This window comes from Aquarana catesbeiana, linkage group LG02 (genome assembly GCF_042186555.1).
Source record: "Aquarana catesbeiana isolate 2022-GZ linkage group LG02, ASM4218655v1, whole genome shotgun sequence".
Classification (NCBI taxonomy): domain Eukaryota; kingdom Metazoa; phylum Chordata; class Amphibia; order Anura; family Ranidae; genus Aquarana; species Aquarana catesbeiana.
The window spans coordinates 362701746-362728291 of NC_133325.1; the positions used below are offsets into that span (position 1 = coordinate 362701746).

The window sequence follows — 26546 nt, forward strand, 5'->3', positions numbered from 1 at the left end:
GTCTTGGCTCTGCACTGAACAAAGTAACTTGATTGAAAAAAAATGTCTTACTAAAAAAAAATAAAAAACACTGTGGTTGCTTTTCTCCAGTGTCATCCATTCTCATAAGACAGGACACTAGCTTGGAAGGGGTTATACTGCCTGTTTAACATTTTTTGTTGTTGTCATTGCCAGTATCCAATTCTTCAGAAGTTGGCAGTAAGAGCCGGATCACACTGAGGCAGCACGACTGCCTCAGGCGACCTGCACACAACAGCAGCGGCGACTTGCAAAACGACTTCTATGTAGAAGTGAATGCAAGTCACCCCCAAAGTAGTACAGGAACCTTATTCTAAGTCGGAGCGACTTGAGTCGCTCCTATTAGAATGGTTCCATTGCACAGAACGGAATGCGCCTGACAAGTCGTCCCAGTGTGAACCGGCTCTAAAACTCAGTGTCTCAGAATTCATTCTGACCATGTGTACCTTAATGAACAATTAGGCAAGTTTATACTACTTTACACTGAGCCTGTCATATGAACATTTCAGGGGCTGGCAATGCTGATCTCTTTATGAAAATGCTAGCTGCCTGACAGTTCTGACCCTGAACAAACTTGCACAATAAAAAAGCTAGAACTCCTTATCTGCATACTGGTTCCAGGTCAGCTTATTGAAGTAAGAGAGCCAGCATTTTGGACGTATTTCTAACATTTTACATGCTCATTCCTTCACTTTTTTTTTTTAAATTGTGTTATACTTTTGCAGATTAGCTACTAGTAGTAGCAACTCCATGCTATAACACAATGGTAATAACAGGATTTTTTATAACAGCTTACCTGTAAAATCCTTTTCTTTCGATGGACATCACGGGACACAGAGCCACAGTAATAACTGATGTGTTATATAGGTACCATTAGGTATTGGACACTGGTCACACCCCAAGCAGGAAGTTCAACCCCCTATATAATCCCTCCCCTTCCAGGGATACCTCAGTTTTGTAGCAAAGCAATATAAGTGTATTAGAAGAGGGGCGGGACCTCTGTGTCCCGTGATGTCCATCGAAAGAAAAGGATTTTACAGGTAAGCTGTTATAAAAAATCCTATTTTCTTTCTCGGACATCACGGGACACAGAGCCACAGTAATAACTGATGGGATGTCCCAAAGCAATGCCAACTGAGGGGGGGAAATCACAACCAAGTAGGGTGCAATCAGACCTGAGGACCTTGTACCGCTGTCTGCAGCACACTACGCCCAAAGGCGATATCCTCATGCCTTTTCACATCCACCTGATAAAATCTGGTGAATGTATGGACTGAAGACCAGGTTGCGGCCTTGCAGATCTGAGCCATAGAGGCCTGGTGATGCACTGCCCAAGAAGCACTAATAGCCCTTGTGGAATGTGCCCTGATCTGAAACGGAGGAATCTTCTGTTTCAAACCGTAAGCTTGAATAATCAATTGTCTAATCCATTTAGAAATGGTAGCTCTTGACGCTGCCTGTCCTCTGCTGGGGCCCTCGGGCAGCACGAACAAAACGTCCGTTTTGCGAATTTGAGCAGTTGCTTCCAGATAGGCCTTGACTGCTCTTACTACATCCAAAGAAAGTAGTGACCTTTCTTCCGGAGAACAGGGATCTGGAAAAAAGGAAGGCAGAACAATGTCTTGGTTTAGATGAAAATCTGAAACCACCTTCGGTAAAAAACTAGAATGAGGACGCAGTACCACTATCCTTGTGTACAATCAAATAAGGCTCTTTACAACAAAGAGCTGCTAATTCTGATACTCTTCTAGCAGAAGAGATGGCTACCAGAAAAATTAGTTTCCTTGTCAGCAAGATCAAAGGAATCTGACGTATTGGTTCAAAAGGCTGTTTCTGTAACACCGACAGAACCAAGTTCAAGTCCCAGGGGTTTAGGGGCACCTTAAACGGAGGATTAAGACGCATCACCCCCTACATAAAGTTTCGGACCAAAGAATGCAAAGCAAGTGGCCATTGAAACAATACTGATAAGCCCGTCATCCTTACTATTTCTGCATATCAAGTCCTTCTGGGCCAAACGGGGGCCACCAGAAGTACTGACCTCCTTTCCTGCCTGATCCTGCGAAGGAGTCGTGGCAGTAGCAGAATAGGCGGGAATGCATAAATCAGTGAGAACCGAAGCCACGGAATCACCAACGCATCCGTCCTGAATGCAAGAGAATCCTTTGTCTTTGCCACAAATCTGTCTATCTTTTTGTTGAATCGAGGTGCAAAGAGATCTACATCTGGACCCCCCCATCTTTGGCATATGACCTGAAAGATGTCGGGATGCAGGGACCATTCCCCTGGGAGTAACTGCTGGCGACTTAGATAGTCCGCCTGCCAGTTCTCTATCCCTGGAATGAAAACTGCCAATATGCATGGCACATTCATCTCTGCCCAGACTAAGATCTGGTTCACCTCCTTTTGAGCAGCCCGGCTCCGGGTGCCTCCCTGATGATTGACATAAGCCACTGCTGTGGCATTGTCGGATTAGATCCTAACCGGGCAACCCTGTAGCCTGATAGTCCAGGCCTTTAGGGCTAGATATACAGCCCGGATCTCCAGAATGTTGATGGGTAAGGTCCTCTCGGTCTTGGACCATAGCCCATGGATCGCAGACTGTTCCAGAACTGCTCCCCAACCTGACAGACTGGCATCTGTTGTCACCACCGTCCAGGTCACCGGTAGAAAGGATTTCCCCTTCTGCAGGTTTTCGGGTATTAGCCACCAATTGAGGCTCTGACGCACCGCATGAGACAGGTGCATCGGAAAGTCTAACGCCTGAACCTTCTTGTTCCAGGCCGACAGAATACTGTGTTGCAGTAGTCTTGAATGGAACTGAGCATAGGGAACTGCTTCGAATGAAGACACCATCTTCCCCAGCAGCCTCCTACAAAGGCGGACTGAGGGACCCTTCTTGGTCCTGACTGTCAGAATCAGCTCCCTTAAAGTAGTGATCTTTGCCTGAGGAAGAAATACTTTCTCCTGGCTTGTATCTATGATCAGACCCAAATACTCCAGTCTTCTTACTAGTTTTAGGAAAGATTTTTCTAGGTTGAGGATCCAACCTAGATGTTCCAGATACTTGACCGTGGTCCTCAAGATCCCGTTCAAGGAAGCTACCGACCAGTCTATCAAGAGCAGGTCGTCTAGGTATGCTATGACAGCTATACCCTGAGCCCTTAATCTGGCCAGAGGAGGAGCCAAGATCTTTGTGAACACTCGAGGTGCAGTGGCTATCACAAAAGGCAGACTCACAAACTGGAAATGGCGCCCTCCTATCTCGAAGCGTAGAAACTTCTGATGAGCAGGAAAATGGGCACATGTAGGTATGCATCTCTGATGTCTATCGATGCCAAAAATTCTCCTCCCTGCAGGATGGAGACTACTGTCCAAATCGATTCCATGCAGAAGGACTGTATCCTTAGGAATCGATTCAGATCTCTTAAATCCAGAATGGGTCTGACATCCCCATTTGGCTTTTGGACCGTAAAAAGGTTGGAATAGAAGCCCAATCCTTGATCCTTTGTGGGAACCACCATAATGACCTCTTGTGACAAAAGTCGCTCTAACGCTAGAAGGAGTGACTGCTTCTTCTCTGGGGACACTTGATCTGAGGAAACGAGGAGAGGGAAATTCTTGGAACTCCAGCTTGTACCCTAAGTTTACCGTGGAGATTACCCATCTGTCCTGGAAGTCCTCCTACCAGAGCTTTGAGAACTGTAGCAGTCTTCCCCCCACTTGAGCGAGTGGGGGCGCCCCTTCATGAAGAGGCCTTAGTGTCTTGTCTAGAAGACTTCTTCCCCCAGGACTTCTTTTGTACCTGGGGTTGACTCTTGTTTCTTGCCCCAGACAGGGGAGGCCATCGTGACTGCCTGAAGGCTGAAGCCCCTGGCGCTGGGGAAAGAGTCCGTTTGAAAGAGGGATGCCTACTCTTCTTCTTAACAGGTAAGAGAGTGCTTTTCCCACAAGAGATTCTTTTGATATAGTTATCCAAGTCTTCTCCAAACAACCTTGCACCACGAAAAGGAAAACCAGCCAACAGCCTCTTACATGGTGCTTTGGCTGACCAATTTTTCAACCATAAGATTCTACGCATATGTACCAACCCAAGTGAAAGATGAGAGGTTTGCATGATAGAATCTCTAATGGCGTCAACAACATAACATAAGGCTGCTGGAAGGTTAGCGAACCCCTGGGCCTGCTGTTCAGGTAAAACTTTGATGACCTGCTTAACATGGTCTGTTAAGTATTGACAGACTCCAATCGCTGCTACTGCAGGTTGAGCCACTGATCCTGCTAAGGAAAAAACATCCTTTAATAAGGATTCCATCTTTTTATCCATAGGATCCCTGAGCATCTGAGCGTTGTCTACAGGACAAGTCAGACTACTATTTACAGAGGAAATGGCCACATCAATGGCCGGCATTCCCCACATCTTAATACATTTTTCTTCCATAGGATAAAGTGTTGAAAACTTTTTTGGCTGAAGAAATCGCTTATCTGGGTGATCCCACTCAGAATAAAGGAGCTTTTCAAGTAAATTATGAACAGGAAAAGCATGTGCTGTTTGAGAGGGTTTCAGCGACCCCAAAGAAGAGGATACCTTAACAGCTTCAGGTACGGGCAACTTAAATGTGGAGCGGACCAATCCAGTAAGGATCTGTATCAAGACCTTCTCCTCTTGGGAAGCTGAAGAGGGTCCCTCTCCACCCGATTCCTCCGAAGAGGAATCATCCGTACCATCCTGATCCTCTGAAAGGGATTCGTCTCCTTTATCCCAGAGCTCCTCTACCTGAGGGTCTTGAGAAACAGAGGAAGGCCTAGTACGTTTCTTTCCACCGAGTGAAGAAGTAATCACGGCCATTAATCTTTCCTCTAAACCATTAATGGTTGAGGAAAAAAACCTCTTGTGTAATGTATACAGGGGCTGAAGTGCCAGAAGCAGGTACAGCCCCAGACCCCAACGGCTCTCCCTAACCAGCCTTCCCTGGCCCCTCAGGGGGCGAGGATGTAGAAGATAGGGGGTCCTCAGAACCCGAACGAGATCCCCTAGTGTCTCTGGTTCTGGGGGTATTTGAACCTCTTCTACCCATAGTGCAAAGCAACAAGGTGTGAGGTATCCAAAATGAATACTGACTGCTGAGCGATGTAGTCCGGCAAAGCCTTGCTACCAAATGCCCAGTCTGGTGTTCCCTTAGTAAATGCAGCCTAGGAGAATGTCTGTGTCCCACCTTACATGTGACCGTCAGCTCTGTGTCCCTCCAAGGCTCAGAGCACCTGTAAAGTGTGCTTTAAATAGCCATGCTTCTGGCACTGTGAGCACGCTGATGCTGTGCTGACGCTCCGCCCCCCCCTTTCGTTTTTGAAAAACGAGCGCTTCCAGCGCTAGCCGACCCTTCCGGGACAAGCCTGGAGGCAGGCTGGGGGTGGAGGAAGAAGGATGGGACCTACATGAGCAATGGCGGCAGCAGTGACAGTGCGGTTTAAAACCGCCTTACAGCCCATCTGTAGCCTCCCCTTAGCCTGGGAGGAACATTCCTGAGGAGAAATCCCCCCATCCCATCCTACCTGGAGCCGGTCGGAGGAGCAGCGTCGAACGCTGAGACAGATCAGCATGAGAAGGTATGTGTTCTTGGCAGCCCCCGGTGGTCACAATAGGCATAGCGTGCATTTACCTTAAAGGAGAAAACCTACTAGAATTCAGATTCTGTGGAATCTCCTCTTACCTTATCCAGCCGCAGGGTTCTGTATACACAGACCCAATCTTTGCCTCTCACGGTGGGCTCCGTTTAAAAAACCGTCAGAGACTGGGGCCCCCTACAAATAGGGGGATCCTGCAGTTCTGGCCCTGTAAAGCACCCAGCCAGAAATTAGGAGATTTTAAAGCCATTTTCTGATCTGCGGGGTCCAGCTCTCTAAAAAAAGAAGCGTTACAGGTAAAACCTCGTTTCTTCGGACACGAGGCCCGGGTACCATCCAATTCAGCCATGAAAGGACACTTTGAATGGATCCGGTTTGCCTGGCTTGCCCCAGTATAGGACATTCCCTTTGGAGCTTCAGCACAGGACATCTTTACACGTCCAACACCTAAGACACTGGTGTAAAAACTGAGGTATCCCTGGAAGGGGAGGGATTATATAGGGGGTTGAACTTCCTGCTTAGGGTGTGACCAGTGTCCAATACCTAATGGTACCTATATAACCCATCAGTTATTACCGTGGCTCTGTGTCCCATGATATCCGAGAAAGAAAAATAGTTTTAAAGAAATTGCCAATTTATAGGCTTGATTTGTTTGGAGAAGAAATAAAGCACAACCACTGTATAGTACAGCAAAGCAGGAAGAGCATTTATATGGAATGTGCATGAGGCTCTTCCTCATACAGTCGATTACAAACTGTACATAAAAACCAAGGTGTTCAAAACATTAATACAGATAGAAATTTTTTAACACCAAGCAAACCTCTTTAAACATATACATTTAAAACACAAAAAACAAAACTAAACATTCTCTTTAAAAAGAAACCTCCTGTCAGCTCCTACTGAATGTGACTAAGACAAATTGAGGATAGTAATGGAGATGGCTATTAGTGCACATGGATAGAACATGGATATTGCTTATGGTGTGTCAGAGGAACCAGTGGGATCAGTAATTACATATCAGCATCTGACATGACCAACTGTAAGGGCTCATTCATAATATTATATATATATATATATATATATATATATATATATATATATATATATATATATATATATATATATATATATATATATATATATATATATATATATATGTATGTATGTATGTATGTATGTATATATATATATATATATATATATATATATATATATATATATATATATATATATATATATATATATATATATATATATATATATATATACACACACACACACACATACATACACACACACACACACACACACACTAAAATATATATAATAAATTATAGAAATGATATGCACAATTCCACATTAATTTTTTTTTTGTTACATAAATGATAATCTTTCCTTGAACTGTGGTTGTCAACAAAAGTGAATAAAGGCTCATTCATACTAGCAGTTGGGGGTTAATAAAGCCCCACGGTTGAGACACACTTTTACTGCTCCCCAACTGCTACCACTTTAGCTGCAGAGGCAGCAGCCACTGGTAAACACATACCATGGCCACAGCAGTATTTAAAACCTCCCACTGCTTTTGATGGGCTTAGTGCCCTGAAAACACAACCTATTCAAGTTATTGGGGCTGCTCTGCAAGCACCCTGTAACAGTGGGTGACTGCCCACATTACACAAGTGCAGGGTTCAAGGGGTTAAAGCAGGAGGTGCAGGGGTGATATAATGCCTCCTCACCACCTGTCAAACGCTCTCTGAAGAGCCATCCACGTTTGGACCAAAGCTAGTGTGAATAAACCCCTAAAGTAGCACTTCACATTAGAGCACACCACCATGTTGAGCATTTGTTTTTTTAATTAGCAATTCAATATTAAGTGATGCTAAGAGGCTTGCACTTGCCTGCCTGATCTTGTTCTCCATACCATGTATTCCACGTGCCTACTAGCGTACAGGGATACTCTTCACCTGCATGGATCTTTGGCAATACCTCTTCGCTTAAATACAACAAAAGTAAACAATTTTACATCAGATGATTACAGCAGTTACGGAGCACTTCTAAAACAGTTGAGTACATTTCTTGATTCCGTTTTATTTGCGCTAACCGTTCATTTTCATTTAAAAAACAATATTGTGAACCCCTCTATGATCAGCACAAACTATACTCAGACATACTGTACACACGTTAAAGTGATATTAAACTCTCACCTTTTTTTTGTTTAAACATAACAAACATGTTATACTTACCTGCTGCCCAGATCCTCCTCTTCTCAGGTCCCCTGTTGGCACTCCTGGCTCCTCCTTCCCGCCAACTGCCCCAACAACAATCAGCTTGCTATGGGGCACCCAAGCCGAGCCGCTGCTCTGTGCCCATTCAGACGTGGAGCAGTGGCTTGGCCCCCGCCAGCCCTCTCTCTCCTCACTGACAGCAGTGGGAGCCAATGGCGCACCACTGCTGTCTCAGCCAATGATAAGGAGAGTCTCGGACAGCCGAGGCTCTCATGTAACAGCTCTGGATCTAGAGGGGGTTTAGGTAAGTCTTAGAGGGGCTGCTGCACACAGAAGTTTTTTTTATCTTAATGCATTAAAATAAAAAACCTTCTGCCTTTAGAACCACTTTAATTACTTGAGTATACAACATAAATATTGCAATTGTACATGTTACAGAGAGAGCAAAAAAGGCACCAAGTAAAGATGCATACATGATGCATACAGTACAGAAAAATGAAACAAGTGTGCACACTCATAGCTGGCATGGCCAATTACGTCAGTTTTTTCCTAATCTATCAATAAATGCACATATCTAAGACAATTTTTTAAGCATCCAATTTTAAAGCTGTCCTTTATCAAAGTAATACTAATCGTGAAAGGGTGAGCAGACAAAAATAAAAGCCTGTTTAGCAGAACATGAAGCATTTTACGCTTTTTTTAATTGCAGTCTCAGTTCTTGCTCGGGGAGGGGGGGTAAGGAAGGCAGAAAATCGGAGGATATATTTAAAGGTACAAAGCCCTCTTTGGGTCCAATGTATAAAATACCCATACCTCATATGACAAGGTTGAAGTTGTTATACCAGGATGATGCTTGCAGCTACAGACGTCATCCCAGTATCAAAAATTTCAGCCAGAGATTTTTTTTTTTTGTAGAAGTGTATAGCCACTCGATTACTTCTGTGCACCGAACAGAGAGAGAGAGTAACTGATGTTATTCCCTCTCTGTGAGATCACAAACTGGAAGCGTCAAGCATTCCGTCACTTCTGGTTTCAGTTTGCTGTAAACAAGCTGTTCCCAGTTTTTAAAAGCATCTGATCAAACTATTCTCAGTTTGATCTGATGTTTTGGAGGCCAGAGGAGAGATCTAGCATCTAATAGACCCCAGATCTTTCCAAAAAAAAAAGACAAGTCACAGCCCATGCCATTACAAAAAATGCTGTTCATTCTTTGTGATATCACCAAAGTGGCTTTAAAAAAAAGGTAGTTACAGTGTTAAAAAAAAATAAATAAGTGCTCTCATCCCCTGTGCAAATGCATATGTAGGTCCCACATGTGAAGTATCACTGCGAAGAGCAATAATTCTAGCACAAAACCTACTGCGTAACTCTACATTGGTAACCTGTAAAGGGCTTTGCAGCATTGCCTTTGAATAATTTAATGTACTACCACTCCATGGGTGTGCGCACTTTTAAAGCGTGACATATTCGGTATACTTTTATTCGGGGTAGCATAATTTTTTATATTTTACCAAAAAATTGGGTATTATATTGCGTTTGTGTTCACAAAAATTCATCAAAATATATTTTTTCCAAAAAAAATTGCATTTGAAAAAAAAACATAAAAATTGACAGCGACCACCATTTTATTTTTCTAGCAAAAAAAAAAAAATTCAGATTTTTACATGCATCAGAGAAATGTCAGAATTGACCCAGCCAAGTGGTTAAGGACTTACCTTTGTGGTACAGCATGTACATAGTTTATTTTTTTGCTCATGAGCGCCTTTTCTTCTTCATAAAAGTCAGTGCGAGTCCAAGCAGCTTAATAGCACAAGAAAGCCAATTGCAACCCATGTCCGGAGTTTGTTTACATGGGCGTTTCAGATCAGTATGAATTGAGTTTGATTGTAAACTGCTTCAAGAGATTCAATTAAATATTCAATTATTGCTTTCCACGTACATCAAAAAATGTTTCCCAAAATTATGTCAGAGGTGAGCCACCAAAGCCCATATATACTGGCTCCAAGAGATGTAGACTCAAGTAAGGGCTTAACTACATGGGCATCAAACTCAGAAGGGAGTCAAATGTAGTATTTCATAGTTTCTTTGCGTTGCATTGCCTCTCGATTGCTTATGGAGCTGCTTCTGAACTGGTTCAAGTATCTTCTGCATTCATATTTGACTTTTATGAGGTAAAGAAGTAGTTCAGCCACAAACATGGGCCTGTGTACATGAGCCCTAAGCTATCATGTGGTTAAATGAGACTAATTCTGAACAATAGCAGACTTACCAAAGTTTGTTGTAGGCATCTAGACATTCTGGCTTTACATTGTGAACTGTAACAAAAAAAAGTTTCAAGATTAGCTACAAAGCAGATGGTCCCAATGGACTTGCAGCATTCAACATACATACATATAAATGCTTACATTATATATTTTGAAATAAAGGACAGTAATATAGATCTCCCACTAAAAACACCCATACCCCTTCAGGTATGTATATTCAGGCATTTAAATGATGGACTGACAAGGGCCTCAACGGCATTGGCCACTTTTTCACCCAACGTGGCCCCTTCACTTTTCCCACTGTGTTTCTAAATTAGAGATGCTCTTATCTGAACTATTTTACTTTTATCAAATTGTTAATTTTTTTACCCACGTTTCAATCCAACTCAGGCGACCCCCCTTCATTGACTGCTTATGAAAAATGGTGTACTGAAGATTAAGGCTCACAGGGAGGTATCTCCATGATTTATGCATCTCTGCCCCCCCCCCCGAGACAACTTTACATGCTGGCCTGGGAAAGGGATCTAGGTTAAGACAAAGACCCGGAGTCTTAGTACTCTTCAGATCTCTTTTACTGGGATCCTCAATGTGTGTGTGGAAGTCAGTTTAAAGGTTTTAACTAGATGGTATCTGGTACCTTCCCACCTTGCCAGGGTGCATCCAAACACAACTCCAGATTTTTTCAGGCGATGGTACCATGTTTCACATATGATGGGAATGTCAGAAAATAAGGGGTTATTGAAATAGGGTGTTTTCCATGCTTTGCAGATTGTCAGGGTTCTCTATCCTGCAGCAACCTCATATTCTACTGAAGGACTCTCCGCCCAGCCTACCACGCCCTGTGTGGAGTTTGGTCTGCTTCATTCCCCTGGCGGCTAAAATTACCATGCGGGAGCATGGAAGACACCCTCGCCTTCAATACATCGTTTAATGCATAAGGTCTCCTGGATTATGATTCATGACAAATTCAGTTTGAGTAAACGCGTGCACAGTGGGCGACATATGTGAATGTGCCTCCTCTCAGGGGATTTAGTTAATGCTTTTCTCTTAGCCCTGTGAGCCTTGGGTCTCGTTCTCCCCTTTTCTCTTTCTGCCATTTCCTTCTTTTCTTCTCTTCTTCTTGTCCTCTTTTCTTGCATTGGAATCATTTTGTGTGTATCTTCCTCATACTGTGTTAGCAGCATTCTGGGCATAGTGGTTCCCTATTCTTTAGTTTATCTGTGCCATTGTCTGATATGGTGTATTCTATGTTGAATTGTGATTTAGCATGTTATGTATACATGATAATTATTAATGCCGTGTTACTCCTTCTCTTTGGCATTTTATGTTTTGCACTGACTGGTGTTTGAGGGACCTTTCGATTGTTTTTCTCTACGCCCGATACAGGTGTATTCTCTTTACATGATGGCAGGCTTGTCTGTGCAATTTAATTACTTATTTTGATGCCAATTACAAATAAAAGACTGTTGCAGAGGAAAAACACCCATACCCAATCCCTGCTTGGAATTTTAGCAAGAATGTGGGGCCGTTGGCAAAGGATGCCAAATCAAAGTGATTTCAATAGTAAAAAGTTACAATTTGTCATATAAGGGGTTTGTACACATCTTGCCCAATTGGCACGTTTAATTTAATAGGAATCCATAGTATAAAAGTATAATGCAAAAAATGGTGCAAATGTTCTGGAAAAAAAGAATTTAAAAAGATAAGTGCAGGTTTCCTTTAATATACCTAGGCACTCGCGCGTCTGCAAAAATAAATATTTTTCTTCTGCTAACCATTAAAAATCATCAGCAATTTCAAACTAACTTTTGAGTACTAAGGTTGTCTTTTTTTAAAAAGAAATTACATCAGAATGTATTTCAGGAACTATTTAGGCCCCTTTCACGTGGGCGGACCAATTGGGTCCATCTCTCAGTTTTATAGGCAGACCCGATCAGACCACCCATTGCCCTCTATGGAGGGTTGGATGTCAACAAACATGTGTCCGTTGACACCCGCCAACATCTGATCCTGTCCAATAAAAACAGACGGATGGGGGATCCGTTCCTCATCTGTCTGGCAGATCAGATGACATACAGATGGAAACGGACAGGCGGTCTGATTTTCATCGGACTGCCCATAGAGGAAAGCGGGCTCTGTCCATGTCTGTTCTGCATAAGTGGAGCAGACTTGTATATCAGCACACTGTGGTCCAGTAACAGATGACCCTGCTGAAAAATTGTGTGATGGTCCGAGAAGACGTTAAGGAACAGTGGAGTTATTTGAATATTATTATTCCCTTATACAGTGGAGGATCAGGTCTGTGGTGCATACAGCATATACTGAGTTCAGTGTGATCCAGCTTGCAAAACATCCAGTTCAAAGGCACATTTAGACTTTCTTGTCGTATACATAGGTCAGCATGATCTGGTGAGCACAGTGTTTGGTGGAGTGGTTCACGCATGGTTGGAGCACATGTGCCCAGGAATAAGCGCACAGAGTGCAAAAAATACGTGGACTTATTATACACAGTTTTCGTTATTTATTTATTTTGTTGTGTATAAGTTTGGAAATTTTTTAAAGGGGTTGTAATCCCTCGTGTTTTTTCACCTTAATGCATTCTATGAAAAAACAGTGATCACCCCCCCCCCCCTCCGTTTTACTCACATGACCTCCTTCGTTCCCTTGGCAGAGATGCGCTCTACCTCTCTGCCTGGGGTTCTCGGCTCGATTGGATAGATTGATAGCAGCGCAGCCATTGGCTCCCACTGCTGTCAATCAAATTCAATGACACGAGTGCCGGGGCCGAGTCCTACATTCTGCATCTATGGACGCAAATGCTGGACTTGGGAGCGTGCTCGCAAGGTAACCCCCCGGGACAGCGCTTCTCCTAGGGGGTTATACGATGCGGGGAGGAGCTGGGGGACCCCAGAAGAGCATAATTGGGGCCACTCTGTGCAAAACGAACTGCACAGTGGAGGTAATTATGATATGTTTGTTATTTAAAAAAAAAAAAAAAACAAAGCTTTACAATCACTTTAAGTTTGTTGTAAGCTCTGTGTTTCCCTACATAACTTGTGTAGGGGTTTACAACTTTGATAAATAACATAAATTGTTTAATGACAGCAGCAGTTATTCCACTATTATTTTTAGGGCAGCCTGGGTGTCACTCATTTATATAAATAGTGTGAACCTAGCCTAATATTCTCTGTCTCTACATTTTTATATGCATATGACATATCTTCTTGGACCGCTTCTGTTTTCTATGTTGCTTGTATACTTTAGAAAATCAAATAAAGAGATTAAACATAACCATTTAATATTCCCATGTATCTCACTATTACTATCAAAATGAGTTCTCTACTGTAGAGACAAAGAACTGTAATAATTACATTGTATTTTGTAGAGGTTGCTGGTCTCCCTCTTCGCCAGCAGATTCGAGTGTGCATCCTTGCGAGGATCGACCTTACGCACAAAAAGGGATCTGAGCCAGCTGTCTTCTTTGGCTTTCTGACTAGATGATGCAAGGCCCCTGCAGGAAGATTACATAAATAAGTAAAGTATTATAAATATCTTTACAGATACCTATACATCACATATCTCTATCACTGCTGAAGTAGTTTGGAGTTGTAAATGCCAGATCAGTGACACTGATGAGGCACAGATTGGCAGCACTGGCGGGCACTGTTAGGATTGCACTGATAATCAGGACACTGATAATAATCAGTGCCCTGATTATCAGTGTACATGTCCCTTTTACAGAAGCTGGTTATCGGATCTCTTCTCCCTTCCTCACACTATCTGTTTTAAGAATGTTTGTTCAATTCTCCAATGGTTAATGGGGTCAAATCGATGTTTTTTTTTCGATTGCTGTTACAAGAAAATTGGAAGAAGCAGGATGGAAAACTTTTCTTCAACGAATTTCTAACAGTGAATATAGTTTCTGTTCAGGAAAGTCCATTCACTTCAAAATTGATTGTTAAAGAGCAAATGTTTTTTGAAGTACATTTGAACAACATTCAGCAGGTCATTAAAGGTATTAATAAGAATGTTCGCATGAATGTCCATTAGGAAGTCTACAAGTGTATGGCCAGCTGTACTCTTTCCTCCTGAAAGCATGTTCACAGAGTTGGAATAATAGCACTGTGGAAAGCAATAAAAACCCCTGACAGGCTCAGTGCTGACCCTCTCCCTCCCAGTGTGAGTGCTGCTGTGCAGGAGATTAAAGGAAGTGGACAGATTTAGGTATTGTTACTAGTTGTTTATTCCTTTGTGTAAACTATGTGGCATACCAATTTACACTAGTTGCATGCAAACACAAGCAAAGATTTTTTTTAAAATACATAACTGGATTAATTGGTGTTTATATCTTTCTGAAGTTTATCTTAAAGGTGATGTCTTTCTATGTCTGCTCAGAGTTCATCTTTAAATAGCTGTAAAGGTGATGTGCATATAGTAACAGGGTCACACAACATGAATGTGACACTGTTTGACCTTACTGTTACAGCATGTAAGTGAATGACAGCACACTGGCATTAACTTAATTCCAAACCAAAGTAACACCAAACTACTCATTTAATACAATCCATTAAAATGCACAGAATGCCTTGCCACAAGGCAACCAAAAGTGTGAAAAATAAACATTTATAGCACCTCACTGTTCTTTACATTAGTTTTCTTGTTAGAATTCTGAAAGGGTAAATACAATAAGAGTGCACATTTCATTCTTGCAACACATTCCCCTCCCAAACAATTTTGGAATATGCACTAACCTAAATTGAGACTTCACAGAAATGATTGCCCAATGCCAACAGTTACTCATCTCACTCCTGCACCTTATCCTTCGTACATGCAGTATATTGTGTATAAAATTCAGACTGGGCATCTGATAGAGAAGAAGTGGAGTGAGATCATAGGGGGTTACCAGGAGTTGCTCTGCAACCTGCATGGTAAAGATTACTTTATGGCTACCTTTGAGGTATGTTTTATAACTAAAACAGTGGGGGAGTGGGGGGGTGGGGGGGTGGGGGTTAATTGCTGCCTATGTCCTCGTAGTGGTGATTTTAACTTACTCCGATGCCAGGTGGCACCAGACTTAAAGCGGAGTTCCACCCTGTTTTGAGAGGTGGTGTTAAACGAAAGACCACCCCTCGTTTTTGGATATTAAAAAAAAAAAAAATTTTTCCAACATACCTTTTTATGAAGTACATAGTGTACTTCCGATCCATCCGGTCCGCGGCGCAGGACGTCATATCCTTTCTGTGCGGCGAGCCCTCCCGCGGTCTTCTGGGACCCGTGTGCGTCGGGGGGGTCGACATCGTGAGCTCCCTGGACAGGTAAGTGTCCTTATTAAAAGTCAGCAGCTACAGTGTTTGTAGCTGCTGACTTTAAAAAAAAAATAAATAAATAATTGCGGGCGGAACACCGCTTTAAGAAAAGTACAATTAGGGTAAGTCATCCTTATGGGAACAGCACAAGCCCCATATCCCTGACATTTTCAGCAACAGTGGCTGCAATATTTCTATCTTCACATGAGCTATTTAAACCATTTTAGGACGGACTTTCGACTGACTTTTTAACGAACGGACTTGCCTACACATGATCACACCAAAGTCCGACGGATTCGTATGTGATGACGTACGACCGGACTAAAATAAGGAAGTTGATAGCCAGTAGCTGCCCTAGCGTGGGTTTTTGTCCATCGGACTAGCATACAGACAAGCCGATTTCTGGGTCCGGAGGAGTTGCGACGAAAAGATTTGAAGCATGTTCCAAATCTAAAGTCTGTCAGATTTTCGACTGGAAAAGTCCGCTGAAGCCCACACACGATCGGATTGTCCACCGGACCAGTCCGGTCGAAAAGTCCAACCGTGTGTACTCTGCATTAGACTACATCTACACTAGCCTTCCCTGACTGCAGCCCCGAAAAAACATGAAACGCTGCAAAAATATAAACCACGTAAGTGAGTCTTAGAGCCAGCAAAACAGTGAACTGCTGTGGTTGGCCTCAGATCTGGCAGTGGGGCATGTGAATAAAAGCCATGCTTGAAGTGTGCCATATCACCGCACAGGCATGCACCCAGACCTGCCCTGCTGCCTCAGCAGTTCACCATTCAGCTACCTCCAAATGGCAACAAGTGGATTTTTCACAACATAGGATTGTTAGATCGACTTCTGTTTAGCGGCAGTAGGCACAAATGAACCATACAGTATACATGCACACACACAGCATACATACACAGACACACACACATTATACAAACATACACAGACACCAGTGGCGTCTGGTGCTCACAATTTTTTGGGTGGCGCAAACAAACTGAAAAAAAAAAAAAAAAAAAAAAAACATCAATTGCAGCCACTGTGCCCATCAAGCGCAGCCACTGTGCCCATCAATTGCCGCCACCGCGCCCATCAAATGCCGCCAGTGTGCCCATCAAATGCACTTACCTGTCTCCAGCAGGTCAGCGGCGGTGTCCTGCACGCTCCTCAATGTCTTCTTCCAGCCTCTCTATCTGGCGTCCAATCAGGTGACAGGTAACAGACCCGAGCTCCTGATTGGCTGAGAAGTGGTTCAGTGTTAGCAAATTGAATTCCTTCGCTTTGCTAACACACAGCTGAGTGAATAGCGAACACCCAGCATGGTGCCCACTGTTCACCTTTTTGGGCGCCTATTAGAGCCTATGGCTCTAATCAGGTGCTTCCCAAAAACACCCCCGCTGCTGTAATTCAGGTGCCTGGCGACCGAAAAGGGGCCGGGCACCTGAATAGGGTGTGTCAGCGGCGACCATAGACAGATTCATGCAATGCATGAATTTATCTATGGTGATAGAGCAGTGCCAGGAGAGAGGTGCCATTTACTTTAAATGGCACTCCAATGCACTAAGGGTTCTCCAGGGTGTCTACTAAAAATTGTGTTTTTTTTAGTAGACACCCTAGAGAAGAAAATGGTGGTTGTTGCTATGTCACACTGTATATGTGCAGCTGTCTTTCAAATGCAATTTTTTGGGAAAAAATTACTTTAATGAAATAAAAAAAAAACAAAAAAACTAACCAGTAAAGTTAGCCCATTTTTTTCCCGAATAACGTGAAAGATTTTACGTTGCGAGAATCCTGATCTTTTTATTCCAAGCAAAAAAATTGTGATTCTCATTTTGCCCAGAATCGTGCAGCTCTAGTATATGTGAAGCCCAACAAACCCTAAATTTAAATAGCTAGTCTAGACACAAAGGACTTAAAAGCTGAACTCCAGGCACAAACATTTTCATCTATAGCGGTTCCACTACAGCCATAAAGGATATGAATCCACTTTGTATATACCATATCCATTTTCAAACCCAGATAATACTTTGTATAAGTAGTAGTGACATCACCACTATGCTGTACATAACTTGTGCACAGAGCAGAGATATGGGAGGGACACAACAGGCTCCACCCACTACAGACTGTCTGCAGAAAACTACAGGATGAAGACAGATACAAGACCAGTCACCCTGCATAAAAAGAATGAGCAGCAGTGACCAGTCTTTATAACAGGAAGCTCCTGCACAGAGGAGAAGAATCATACTGATTTAAAGGGGTTGTAAACCCTCGTGTTTTTTCACCTTAAAAGGGGTTGTAAAGGTAAAAATGTTTTCACCTTAATGCATTCTATGCATTAAGGTGAAAAAACTTTTGACAATACCGCCGCCCCCAGCCCCCCCATTTTACTTACCTGACACCTCGAATCTCCGCTGCTCGTTCCCGTCATCTCTATTGCAGCTCAGCCTGGTCGCTGATTGGCTGCAGTGGATGGATTGAAAGCAGCGCAGCCATTGGCTCGCGCTGCTGTCAATCACATCCGATAACGCGGCGCGCCGGGGGGCGGGGCCGAGTGATACAGTGAGCGGCTATAGCCGCCGGCTGTATCACGGGAGCGCGCCCGCAATAACTAACCACCATGCGAGGGAGCTCGCATTAAGGTGGTTAGTTCTTGCGGGGAGGAGCTGAAACAGCCGCCGAGGGACCCCAGAAGACCAGGTTCGGGGCCACTCTGTGCAGAACGAGCTGGAGTGTGAAGGTAAGTAGGACATGTTAGTTATTTAAAAAAAAAAATAAAATTACCTTTACAACCCCTTTAATGCATCCTATGCATTAAGGTGAAAAAAAAAAAACACCTGGCAGTCACCGGCCCCCCAGCCCCCTCCGTTTTATTTACCTGAACCCCTTCATCTTCTTCGGCGGGGACGCTCTGTCTTTCTCTCCACGGAGTCCCAGCTTTGATTGGGTAGATTGATAGCTGCGCAGCCATTGGCTCCTGCTGCTGTCAATCAAATCCAATGACGCCGGCGCTGAGTCATACATTTGGCTTCTATGGACGCCGAATGAATGACTTGGGAGCGCGCCTGCAACGTAAACCCCTCGGGAGAGCGCTTCTCCTAGGGGTTTATCTAATGCAGGGAGGAGCCACGAGAGAAAAAACAAAAACAAAGCTTTAGTATTACTTTAATGCACAAATCTGAAAGAAATACACAAAACACGGCTCTTGTATGTAACCAATATTGCCTATCCAAGACTTCAACTTTAAGAGCCTAATTCTGGGCAGTAATAACAATTAAATACTAACAGCATTTTTTGTTTATAAACCGGCTATACTTACCTGCTGTGTGTAATAGCTGAACCTCCCCTTCTGCGGTTCCTCACTGGGAAATCTTGGTTCCTCCTCTTCTCCTTGTGCCCCCATAGCAAGCTGTATCCAGCCATAAATCATATTACTAAGGACACCTCCATGTGTAATCTATTGTGATTACAGTATATATTGCTCACTCAAATGAATCACAGAGACTATATACTGCTTGGTTGCCAAGGTGGTAAAAAGCCGTGCAGTTTGAGCACATTAGTAGTGATGCTCCAAGAGATGAGTACTGGTTAAAGATTAACAGGATCCAATTCTAAGCGAACAGAGAACCAAATGGCTTCACTTCAATTGTAATTAATCTCATTAACATGTACTTACTTATCTACCTGTTCTGTGTAATAACATGAGTTAGAAAAGGATTACAGAAAAAAACATCCTGAAATAAAAGGTTGTGGATATGGATTTACTATTAGGCGTCATGCACACAGGCTGTTAACCCTTTCATGACTAAGCCTATTTTTGAAATTTGGTGTTTACAAGTTAAAATCCGTATTTTTTGCTAGAAAATTACTTAGAACCCCCAAACATTATATATATTTTTTTAGCAGAGAATCTAGAGAATAAAATGGCGATTGTTGCAATATTTTTTATCACACGGTATTTGTGCAGCGGTGTTTTAAACGCAAATTTTTGGAAAAGTGACACTTTCATGAATTTTAAAAAATCCAAACAGTAAAGTTACCCCAATTTTTTTGTATAATGTGAAAGATGATGTTACGCCGAGTAAATAGATACCAAACATGTCACCCTTTATAATTGCACGCACTCGTGGAATGGCGACGAACTACGGTACCTATGAATTTCCATAGGCGACGCTTTCAAAATTTTTTACGGTTACCAGGTTAGAGTTACAGAGGAGGTCTAGGGCTAGAATTACTGCTCTCGCTCTGACGATCGCGGCGATACCTCACATGTGTGGTTTGAACACCGTTTACATATGCGGGCGCGACTTCCGTATGCGTTTTCTTCGCTGCGCGAGCTCGCGGGGACAGGGGCACTTTAAAAAATTTTTTTTTTATTTATTTTATTTATTTTTGTACTTTATAAATTGTGTTTAAAATTTTTTTTTTTTTTTTTTACTTTTATTGCTGTCACAAGGAATGTATCCCTTGTGACAGTAATATGTGGTGACTGGTACTCTTTATGGAGGGATGGGGGGTCTAAAAGACCCCCCATCCCTCCTTTACACTTCAAAGTATTCAGATCGCCGAAAACGGCGATTCTGAATACTGTGTACTTTTTTAAATTTGGCGCCATTGGCAGCCGAGTAAACGGGAAGTGACGTCATGACGTCGCTTCCGCATTTACAACGAGAAGGCTGGAACGAAGCCGCTCACAGCTTCGTTCCAGCCCGCCCCCAGCCGCCGAAGGCAGCCGAATGGACACCGGGCCTCCCGATCGCACGGGAGGCCCGGTAACAGCGGTGGGAGGCGGGGGGGATGTCCCCTCCCGCTCCTCCGGTATAACAGCCGAGCGGCTTTTAGCCGCATCGGTTGTTATACTTGGATAGCCGATCGCCCGCTGTAAACAACGGTACCGGGATGATGCCTGCAGCTGCGGGCATCATCCTGGTATAACCCCGGAAAGCCGAGTACGCATATCTGCGTACGGTCGGTGAGAAGGGGTTAAAATAACGTTATGAAAACGCCAGTATCTTTGCAGTGATTTTTTTTTTTAATTTTTTCAGCTTTTTTCAACGTTTTTGCAATATCGTTTTTTAGCGTTTTTGAGCGTTTTTCCGCGTTAGCGGTTTTTAGCGTTTGTTTCTTTTTCAAATTTTTTTTTTTTTTTTTCAATGGATCAAAAACGTAAAAAAAACATTGGTGAATGACGTTTTTGAGCGTTTATCAGCGTTAGAGCGTTTTTACAGCTGAAAAACGTCTCTCAAAACCCACTGGTCCTGGGTTTTTTTTACAGCTTAAAAACACCTATGCCATTTGCAGCTCAAAAACGCCTAGGTGGGCATGAAGCCATAGACTAACAGACAGGCCTTTTTATGCTGAAAAAAAAAAAGCTCAAAAAAAGCAGCTGTAAAAACGTCCGTGTGCATGAGGCCTTAGTACAAAACAATTTCTAATAAACCTTCATTTGATGCAAGGTGTTCCTGTGCTGTCTGTTGTTGTCACATCACACTGCCCAGTTTTTGAACAAATAGATGATGTTTTCAAGTGTCGTACAGCGATCAGACATAACTTCATGACCACTGACCGGCTAAGGGAATAACACTGATTATCTCATTACAATGAGATCTGAAAGTGAGTGGGATATAGTAGGCAGCAAGTAAACATTCTGTCCCCCTACCTTCTACTGTGTCCTTTGGACGTGTCCTAAGTCTGGCTATACATTGTACAATTTTCTTCAATTTCCCTTAGATTTACCTTCAACTATGTAGTGCAAAGGGCCTGCCTGATCGAAAGGGTTTAGGCCTGAACTCATATTAGATGGTTTTGGTAAATCTAAAAGAAAACTGTACAAGAAAATTGTATAATGTATAGCCAACCTAAGGCCCCTTTCACACGGGACGGATCCGTGTTGATCCGACCCGTGAACATCCGCTGCTCAGCGGGGATCGCTCCGTTTTCCCCAGCTGAGCCGGCGGATGACAGGGCGGGACCCGCACACTGTGCAGGGACCGCCCTGTCAAATCTCCGCTCTCCCCTATGGGGGATCGGAGGAACACGGACCGTCTGTCCGTGTTCATCCGATCCGCTCTGCAGACGGATAGAAAAATAGGATTTTCTTCCGTCTGCAGAATCGGACGAGAGCGAAGCCGGATGACATCGGGTGTTAGCGGATGTACATCCGCTATCCCATAGGGATGCATGTATGTCCGTATTTCATCCGAAAACGGATGGATGAAATACGGACATACGGTCCGCATGTGTGAAAGGGGCCTTAGTTACAAGAGTACTGGAAAGGGGTGATCAATGTAGGGAATTCAGTGGGACGTCTTTCTTTACCAGCTGATCCTCTTTTCTTGGGCATCACCGATAACCATGACATTTCCCAATAAATGAGGCTGTTTACTTTCTATCCTACTTTTTACGCTAGAAGAGACATTTTGTTAAAATGGAAACCACACTCCTATCCTTCTGTGTTTGGGTGGAAGACCACAGTTAAAGCGGAGTTCCACCCAGAAATGGAACTTCTGCTTTAAGTACTGGTGACCCCCTGACACACCACATTTGGCATGTCATTTTTTTTTTTGGGGGAGGGGGGGGGAGCAGGTACCCAGCTCCCACTTCCTCCCCTGGAGCCGCAGCGCCGTAAGGATGTTCACCTCTCCCCCACTCCCTCCTTGCAATCTTCTGGGACACATCACAGGTCCAAGAAGATTGCCCAGCCATTCACAATGTGCAGTCACAGCTGGGCGCCCACAGTTACAATGCCGGCGCCGTGGAGAGAAGGGGGAGAGGAGCGAGGCTTCGTATGCCCGCATCGCTGGACCGTGGAACAGGTGAGTGTCCGATTATTAAAAGTCAGCAGCTACACTTTTTGTAGCTGCTGACTTTTAAATGGGTGGAACTCCGCTTAAAGGAAGTAATTGTACACAATTACTTATGCCAGCCATAATTGCTGGTCTAGCTGGCTTGATGCTCATGGCCTGATGTAGAATATTGTGTACTACCTCTATAAAACAGCATTCTGTGGTTCCTGCCTGCTATTTTGAAGGTGGGTAATTGTCATTATGCATTTCATTGCCTCCTTCCCTTTCTTCCCCACTCCTTTTTCCCCAAGTTCGCTCCCCCCTGTAACCCCCCAGGTCCTATTTACTGGTAGATTGATGGCCTTCATTTGATGTGGTCTTCCACACAATGAGGCACTATTCTTCCTAATAGCACCAACAATGGGACATTATTCCTCCTAATAAGAACAATGGGGCATTATTCCTCCTAATAGCACCAACAATGGGGCACTATTACTCCTAATAAGAACAATGGGGCATTATTCCCCCTAATGACACCAACACTGGGGCACTATTTCTCCTAATGAGAACAATGGGGCATTATTCCTCCTAATGGCACCAACAAGATGGCACTATTCCTCTGAATGAGAACAATGGGGTATGATTCCTCCTAATGGCACCAACAAGGGGGCACTATTCCTCACCCCTTACCAAATGTGGTAATGTTTACTCCCAATGATGTCAGGAAAGCTTCCACTCCAACTGGCCACAGTGCGGCCCCCTAAAAGTCTGAAGGACAATTAACTGATGCTTCGTTTAGAAAGTCTGGAACCCCCTAGCACAAAGTAGTTGTGATGTTTTACTAACACGGGTCAAAGTTGCAAAACTTTGTTCAGGCGTTAGGATTTGTTTTACCGTCACGAAAGGGTTAGAGGGACATCAGCACGCTTGTAGTCCAGTGTGTCCTCCAGCGCAATCATAGGGAGGTCCATACCTCCGACCAGACCAGGGGCTGGAGGAATAGCCTGCAGGAAGCCAGTGCACTGGTTGCAATGCTCTGCACAATTCAATGCACTTTTTTTAATGTGTATGGATTCCATTTTTTGGTGGAGTAAAGCTTAGGGAATAATGTGTGAAGGTGTGGTGTAGTAGAAGCCTACATGTATGAGGAATATGGTGAAGGTGTGGTGTAGTAGAAGCCCCCTGTATGAGGAGTATGGTGAAGGTGTGGTGTATTAGAAGCCCCCCATGTATGAGGAGTATGGTGAAGGTGTGGTGTAGTAGAAGCCCCATGTATGAGGAGTATGGTGAAGGTGTGGTGGTGTAGAAGCCCCAATGTATGAGGAGTATGGTGAAGGTGTGGTGTAGTAGAAGCCCCCATGTATGAGGAGTATGGTGAAGGTGTGGTGTAGTAGAAGCCCCCATGTATGAGGAGTATGGTGAAGGTGTGGTGTAGTAGAAGCCCCCATGTATGAGGAGTATGGTGTAGTAGAAGCCCCAATGTATGAGGAGTATGGTGAAGGTGTGGTGTAGTAGAAGCCCCCATGTATGAGGAGTATGGTGTAGTAGAAGCCCCCCATGTATGAGGAGTATGGTGAAGGTGGGGTGTAGTAGAAGCCCCAATGTATGAGGAGTATGGTGAAGGTGTGGTGTAGTAGAAGCCCCCCATGTATGAGGAGTATGGTGAAGGTGTGGTGTAGTAGAAGCCCCCCATGTATGAGGAGTATGGTGAAGGTGTGGTGTAGTAGAAGCCCCCCATGTATGAGGAGTATGGTGAAGGTGTGGTGTAGTAGAAGCCCCCATGTATGAGGAGTATGGTGTAGTAGAAGCCCCAATGTATGAGGAGTATGGTGAAGGTGTGGTATAGTAGAAGCCCCCCATGTATGAGGAGTATGGTGAAGGTGTGGTGTAGTAGAAGCCCCCCATGTATGAGGAGTATGGTGAAGGTGTGGTGTAGTAGAAGCCCCCCATGTATGAGGAGTATGGTGAAGGTGTGGTGTAGTAGAAGCCCCCCATGTATGAGGAGTATGGTGAAGCTGTGGTGTAGTAGAAGCCCCAATGTATGAGGAGTATGGTGAAGGTGTGGTGTAGTAGAAGCCCCAATGTATGAGGAGTATGGTGAAGGTGTGGTGTAGTAGAAGCCCCCATGTATGAGGAGTATGGTGAAGGTGTGGTGTAGTAGAAGCCCCAATGTATGAGGAGTATGGTGAAGGTGTGGTGTAGTAGAAGCCCCCATGTATGAGGAGTATGGTGAAGCTGTGGTGTAGTAGAAGCCCCCCATGTATGAGGAGTATGGTGAAGCTGTGGTGTAGTAGAAGCCCCAATGTATGAGGAGTATGGTGAAGGTGTGGTGTAGTAGAAGCCCCAATGTATGAGGAGTATGGTGAAGGTGTGGTGTAGTAGAAGCCCCCATGTATGAGGAGTATGGTGAAGGTGTGGTGTAGTAGAAGCCCCAATGTATGAGGAGTATGGTGAAGGTGTGGTGTAGTAGAAGCCCCCATGTATGAGGAGTATGGTGAAGGTGTGGTGTAGTAGAAGCCCCCCATGTATGAGGAGTATGGTGAAGCTGTGGTGTAGTAGAAGCCCCAATGTATGAGGAGTATGGTGAAGGTGTGGTGTAGTAGAAGCCCCAATGTATGAGGAGTATGGTGAAGGTGTGGTGTAGTAGAAGCCCCCATGTATGAGGAGTATGGTGAAGGTGTGGTGTAGTAGAAGCCCCAATGTATGAGGAGTATGGTGAAGGTGTGGTGTAGTAGAAGCCCCCATGTATGAGGAGTATGGTGAAGGTGTGGTGTAGTAGAAGCCCCCCATGTATGAGGAGTATGGTGAAGGTGTGGTGTAGTAGAAGCCCCCATGTATGAGGAGTATGGTGAAGGTGTGGTGTAGTAGAAGCCCCCCATGTATGAGGAGTATGGTGAAGGTGTGGTGTAGTAGAAGCCCCAATGTATGAGGAGTATGGTGAAGGTGTGGTGTAGTAGAAGCCCCCCATGTATGAGGAGTATGGTGAAGGTGTGGTGTAGTAGAAGCCCCCATGTATGAGGAGTATGGTGAAGGTGTGGTGTAGTAGAGCGCATTGTAAAGCGCTGCGTAAACTGTTGGCGCTATATAAATCCTGAATAATAATAATAATAGTAGAAGCCCCCCATGTATGAGGAGTATGGTGAAGGTGTGGTGTAGTAGAAGCCCCATGTATGAGGAGTATGGTGAAGGGTTCCCATTCTGCTCCCATACAGGGTAAGGTATCCCTGTCATGTCAGTGCAGGAGGAGAATACACAGCATTGGGGTGACCTTGGGCAGAGCTCACAACAGCTGTCTCCAATCTCTAACACACAGTCATGGTATACAGAGCCCTGTATATATAGAACAATGAGGGAAGACACCTCTACACACTGATTACACACTGACTACACACGGCTAGTACTGTCTAATACAGTCTACTCCTCACTGCTCCGCGCCAAGCAATACTTTACCGCACTTATCACAGGGAAACCTTCCAGCCCTATGGTAACTCAGTGCAGGGGGACATACTAAATTATTGCACATGCTCACCTGGCAAGCAGAAGGCTAGGCCCGCAGGCCTGCATCCTATTCGCCCTACTCCAAGCCGCGGACACAGCTCTGCTCGCCATCTTGCAACAATCCGCTGCGCTGCCAGTGGACGTCAGGGAACGGAGGAGGAGCGCCGCTGTCATTCCCAGCAGCACCGCCAGGCGGACATTTGCTGTTTTGGAGAGATCCTTAGAATGAGCTGTAATATCAGAAACAACCACCAGAGGGACCTTACAAGAGAGGCGCTGCCTACCAGTGCTAAGATCGACATTTCCTAAACTACGGTATTTGGAAACAATATCAGTACTCTGAATAGAATGTGAGCTATATAGACTATATAATAATAAAAAAATATAAACATAAATAATATTTTTTGTGCTGCTAATACTAGTGCTGGGAATAGAATGTGAGCTATATAAACTATATAATAATTAAAAAATATAAACATAAATAATATTTTTTGTGCTGCTAATACTAGTGCTGGGAATAGAATGTGAGCTATATAAACTATATAATAATAAAAAAAAATATATATATAAACATAAATATTTTTTTGTGCTGCTAATACTAGGGCTGGGAATACAATGTGAGCTCTATAAACTATATGATAATAAAAAATATATAAACATAAATAATATTTTTTGTGCTGCTAATACTAGGGCTAGGAAAAGAATGTGAGCTATATAAACTTTATAATAATAATAAAAAAATATAAACATAAATAACATTTTTTGTGCTGCTAATACTAGGGCTAGGAATAGAATGGAGGTCATTTACTAGAGCGCCGAAAAATGATCCTGCA

The 26546-nt window shown here is 43.7% G+C and overlaps 1 protein-coding gene across 1 annotated transcript in view; it reads right to left on the minus strand.

The window, feature by feature from the left end:
• NIPSNAP2 (nipsnap homolog 2) overlaps positions 1-25901 on the minus strand; it is a 46373-nt gene extending 20472 nt beyond the window's left edge. The window contains exons 1-4 of the mRNA XM_073615076.1: positions 25745-25901; positions 13504-13643; positions 10138-10183; positions 7542-7636 (exon numbers count right to left, since the gene is read on the minus strand). Of these exons, the coding sequence (XP_073471177.1) occupies positions 7542-7636; positions 10138-10183; positions 13504-13643; positions 25745-25887 (424 nt within the window). The 5' untranslated portion in view covers positions 25888-25901. The remainder of the gene's footprint in view (positions 1-7541; positions 7637-10137; positions 10184-13503; positions 13644-25744) is intronic.
• Between the last annotated feature and the right edge of the window lie 645 nt (positions 25902-26546).